Source organism: Ipomoea nil, unplaced genomic scaffold, assembly GCF_001879475.1.
Source record: "Ipomoea nil cultivar Tokyo-kokei standard unplaced genomic scaffold, Asagao_1.1 scaffold2036, whole genome shotgun sequence".
NCBI lineage: Eukaryota > Viridiplantae > Streptophyta > Magnoliopsida > Solanales > Convolvulaceae > Ipomoea > Ipomoea nil.
In genome coordinates, this window is record NW_017618464.1 from 3622226 (window position 1) to 3627573 (window position 5348).

The 5348-nt window shown below is 35.0% G+C and overlaps 1 protein-coding gene across 2 annotated transcripts; it reads right to left on the minus strand.

Annotated features, from left to right (window-relative positions):
- Positions 1-1668: 1668 nt before the first annotated feature.
- On the minus strand, positions 1669-4371 carry LOC109148218 (signal recognition particle 19 kDa protein). 2 transcript variants are annotated; one of them, XM_019296085.1, is made up of 4 exons: positions 4349-4371; positions 4022-4202; positions 3563-3662; positions 1669-2122 (listed from the first exon to the last, which is right to left on the minus strand). In XM_019296085.1, the coding sequence occupies exons 2-4, from the start codon at positions 4196-4198 to the stop codon at positions 1992-1994; spliced, it is 408 nt and encodes a 135-aa protein (XP_019151630.1). In that variant the 5' UTR covers positions 4199-4202; positions 4349-4371; the 3' UTR covers positions 1669-1991. The 2 variants fall into 2 exon arrangements, with proteins under 2 accessions (XP_019151630.1, XP_019151631.1); XM_019296086.1 differs by lacking the exon at positions 4349-4371 and having other exon boundaries at positions 4022-4222.
- Positions 4372-5348: the final 977 nt, after the last annotated feature.

The following is a 5348-nucleotide window of genomic DNA, read 5'->3' on the forward strand; positions in this document are numbered from 1 at the left end:
ACCCACATATCAACCGTGTTCAACAACACATCCCCAGGCACAGTACCCGCCCTCACCTCCCAGCAGACAAGCGTGTTATTCTCGAAAGCCCAAGGCCCTCCTTCAATGACATAATCCACATCCGTTTTGTGATAGAAAACAAACAAAAACAGTCCGGGTTGCACCTCTGTGACTTGCACACCCCGCACCGGTTGCCATACGGATGCCAAAACTTGTCTCATAAACTCCGGCTTAACCAACTTGGTCGTGAGGAACCTCCCCACAACCTCCCACGTCTCCTCTCCACCGTCACCCAACTCGCCCACGCCACCCCCCCCCCCCCCCTCCGGCGCAAATTCTGCCTCGTCCTCGTCAAGGCCGAAGTCGGCCCACCTCGCAGTCATACCCTCCACACCGTCCGTCGCCTCTTCAGATGCCATCGTGCTCAAACCACAACCAAGCCCACGTGAACGTAGTAGGAAAATTGGTGCAAACCACCGTAGGAAACCTCGAAATAGCAGAAACCCTAGCCGGAGAAACTAGGGAAGAAGAATACACCCTAGTCGCTCTAGGGGAGAGTTTAGCAAAAATACCTGTAATAGAGAATATCCGTCCCCTAACAAAATTAACCATTGCCAACTAATAATAATAACCATGTCCATAACACCATTACCATAATCATTGTCAACTAAATTCATACAACCCACATCACTGCCATAATAGCATTACCATAACCACTCCTAACATTACCACTGCCATTAATGGTTCTAACACTAGCACTGCCATTAATAGTTCTAACATTACACATCAATGGTAATTGTAGGACAACATCCTAATCTTATTAGCACATACAACTTTTTCTATATAAACATAAACAATTCCAAAAAAAAAAAAAAAAAAAAACCAACAGTATTACAACCAGTAATAGCAACCCTATGTAAATGTTCTTCATGCCCAGTTCAACACGCGTTGATCGAATTTCTTCAAGTTGCCCAGTCAACCGTTCAATTTGTTGTTCATTCTTGTTTATCCTCTTTAGCAAGCCATGAATTATCACTTTTTGTCTTGAACACATTGGAGGATCGAACCACTCGAAAAACGAAAATTTTTTAATCCCCTGACCGAATTCACAAAATCGAATTTTTAATCCCTTGACCAAATTCACAATTTTTAAAAACGAACAATTCACAATAGTTTTGAATCCAAAACAATTGTGAATTAAACCAAAAAAATTCTGCAAAAAAAAAAAAAAAGTAAACAACAAAATCAAATTTTTGCTTACCCTTTCATTGGAGTATACCAAATACCTATGCCCTAGATTTTGATTTGTCCATGAAGTACAAAGCTTCATATTGTTTCCACATATACATACTCTGTCATTAAATTCTCCAACATTGCACCTCCTAATCGTAACGAAACAACGAGCTTCACTTCACACGGTATATTAGGGCTATGAGATTTGGAAGAAAATGGTGACCTAGTGCTGAACGACGACCTTAAAGATAAAAGAAATGGGAAATACCAACTTTAACTCCACATTTAACATCTACTTAACACCATCTTGATGGAAGGACCACGGGTGGTTATTTTAGAAAAGACGGCAGACTACTCATGGTCGTTTAAAGTCGGATGACCAGGACTGGTATATCACTAATGGAGGTATTAACTCAATTTAAAAACCATTGAGCATTAAGAATTGGATTCATTTTCATTCAATTCAAATGTTAAAACCAACCAAGCAAAGAAGTTCGGAAAACTCAGTTATATTGGTCCAAAAATGTATACCTCGCAGCCCTCGCTAGAGCAAATAGAAAAGGCAAAGTCACAGTCAAACCATGTTAACAAAGAAATATTCTGCTTGAGCTTGAAAATGGTACAGGTCTTGTCAGGTCTATATATCCAAGTCTAAAAGTAATTAATAGAAACTCTCTTCCGTTGCATATTTAACTACTGGAACAACCCCTTCTTTTTCACACCCTTTTGCTTCAGTTGTATATTCACCATTGGAAGAACTATCTCCTCTTTTTCCCACCCTTTCCAGATTTGGAAGGACCAGCTGCCGAGGAGGATGCTGGCTCCTGCTTCTTGGTCCTATTAGGATGTCTAGGTACCAACTCTGCAACATGGATCATTAGCTGTTTCCCTGCAATGTAATACTTACAAGATTAAGAAAGAAAGACGGGGTAAATTGGTAATATTGTCTTTGCAGAAAGCAGAAGCTTTCTATCTCCTACAATATTTGCTCCTTTCTTTTACACTAAAACCATTACAAATATAGAGTGAGAGCAAGGTGGGAATAAGGCTTCTTTGTTAGTTGAAATACTCAAATACCCAAGATTTTGAAATCCCTACTAGACAAGGAATTTCAATTAATATTTTATTAAATGAATAGTAAATAAGGATGATTTCCCCCAAAAACATTTTTAATGCATAATAGGTAAGGGCAAATGAGGGAATAATAATAATAATAATAATAATAATAATAATAATAATAGAAGAAGAAACCTATTATTGAGAATTGAGGAATAGCCTAATACTAGGCAAGGGCAAATGAGGGATTAACAAACAACAACAACAACAATAATAATAAGAAGAAACCAATTATTGACAATATTGAGAATTGAGGAATAGCCTAATACTAGGCACCTCTTAGAATTGCAAGGGGAATGTTTCCGAGGAATACTATTCCCAAGAATAAAATGATTTATCAAACAACAGAATATGTCTATTCCCAGGAATGCTATTCCATTCTAGGCTTATTCTGTGAACCAAACATGTTGTAAATAGTTTAGTACTAAAAGAACTAAAGTAACCACATTGGCTTCAAATAACCACACTACCATGGAGCAAAATACAGGTTTATTTGACTATCCAGCTTGTAGAATACAGATTTAACATGTTATGATGGTTTCCATACAATTTGGAAGAACTTAATGGGTAGGATTTCAATTTTAATTAATTTTCTGAGAAGTAAATATTATTGAAAGCAGAAAGATAGGTGCAATTGAAGACCATATGGATGCTACTTACAGAAACCCCAACTATGACTATGCTTATAGCCAATATAATAATGTTTTCCATAGGAATATAACCCACAACTACAATGTTTAGAGTATCATTCTAGCACTTCCTGACAAGAAACCAGAACATTTTTTCTGCATTTACAAACTACAAAAATATCTAAGCAGTTAACTGATCCTTGTAAACATCTATGAGCCATTAGTCTATTAGTCTATTACTATCCATTTTATGATTTCCCTGGCTCCATCCTCACTTTATTTTACTTCTACATTTATCTAAAAATGAGTGGTTGTTAATAGATATTTAATATTTGCAAATCAAACTTGTCATGTATAAATTGATAATGGAGGTTATATGAGAGATAAGTCAAGAAAGATGAACATGCAATACTCAAGCAGCATTGATTGATGAAATTCCATTCATTTTACACACACAAACACGACTGTGTACCATGATTGCTTATGTGACAGGTATTAAAAAATAAAAATAAAAAACATGTTTGAGCAAGCCATTTAAGCATACACCATTACAACTGAGCAGGGGAAAGTTTCCATATACTTACTGGAAGAAATGGCTGGATTATACAAAGTTCCATCTTCCTTTTTCAGCAAAACTCTCACTCTCCCTCTTTGCATAAAGTCACGTGGATATGCCTTATCAATCTGTTAACACAAACCCAAATGTATAATCACAACCCATAACCCATAAGCTCCTCTACACTAAATACACGAGCATTTATCAAATTTAAGAGTTATAATGCCTAATTAAATAGTAGAAGCTCATAAAATTAACATCTGCTCCCAATTAACAAATGCAATGAGCATTGGAATTCCATAATTTTCAGAAAATTCAATGCATTTGAGCTAAAATAATACACATTAAACTCTACAAAAGGGGCAAAATAAATATGAATAACAATCAAATAAATGAAGCTCCCTCATTCTGTGATTAGTCGGAGCCCCGGGTTAGACTCTAAACAAAGTATTAAAAGAAAAAAACGGGTAGGAAAAAGTGCACAGACCTCAATAGCGCTGGGTATTTTAAGGTGATTGCAACAATCTTGAATCTCAGCACAAGTAGGGTTTTCACAAGCTTTGCTGACACTGATTCGCCTTCCCTCTGCTATCGTCTTCTTCGAATTTATATATATCGGGTAAAACACAATCCATTTTTTGATGTTCTGTATATTCCCATCCATTTTTCCTATTTCAATCACTTACATCAAATATATTTAACGACAAATAATTAAAATTGCGTAAACTCTGTTTTCGATAAATTAAAACAAAAAATCAGAAATGATGGGATTTAATCTGATGCCAATTGAGAAGAAAGAAGGAGGTTTTGCATACCTAGATGAGTTTGACAACGAAAATGCTGATCTGAAGCTGGAATTCTGAAAACGCAATTTGATGGACTCCATTAAAGATTTGTATTATGTTCTTCAGAGAAAAGAATATGGGCTGGGCTTTCACATAGTAGGCTATTTTAGGCCCGATATTCTCTACCGAACAGTCCAAGTAAGATTTTTGTTTCTTTCTTTTTCTTTTTAGGATATAGCGTCCGGGGCAAATTATTATGTGGACCATGGTCCACACAATGTTATGTGGACCTTAATAAAAAGTACATTTTTAATATATTAAATGTATAATATTTTTGTACTATATGTACATTATATAATATTAATGTACACTCAGTCAAAAATAATGTACATTCTCTGAATACAATGTACATTATTTTTGTACTGAATGTACATTATTTTATAATATACAAAATATGGTTTATACAATTTGTATGGACCATGTGAGCATCCGGTATTTCACTTCTATAAAATTATTTTGAGTGAGATCGTTTCATATAAGACGTGTGATATTTTTTTTAATTAAAATATAAAGGGTGTTTGGTAAATAATTGTTAGCTGATTGGGTTAGTGGGTCTGATTAGTTAATAGCATTAGCTGATTGTAGAAAAGTGTTTGGTAAATTAGCTGCTATCTGATAGCTGATCGAAATGACTTTCTCAAAAAGCTGATCGAAAAAGTTAATTTGAACAGCTTTTTGAATTTTAGCATTTTGGAACAATAAGTTAGTACAAAAAAAACTAATTAATCAAACACTTATATTGATTGTTTAACCAAGTCAAATAGTTAATACTCCCTCCGTCCCTAATTGATTGTCTCATTTGTTTTTTACACGGGTTTTAATACAACATAACAAATGTTACTAACTTTTTAATTTTGCCCTCAAAAGTAGGTATTATTTGTACAAAGTACAATTGTATTTATCTCTAGAAATTTCAAAAGTCAAAAGGGTAAATTAGGAAATGTAGAGTGATAGTTATGTTCAATTTTG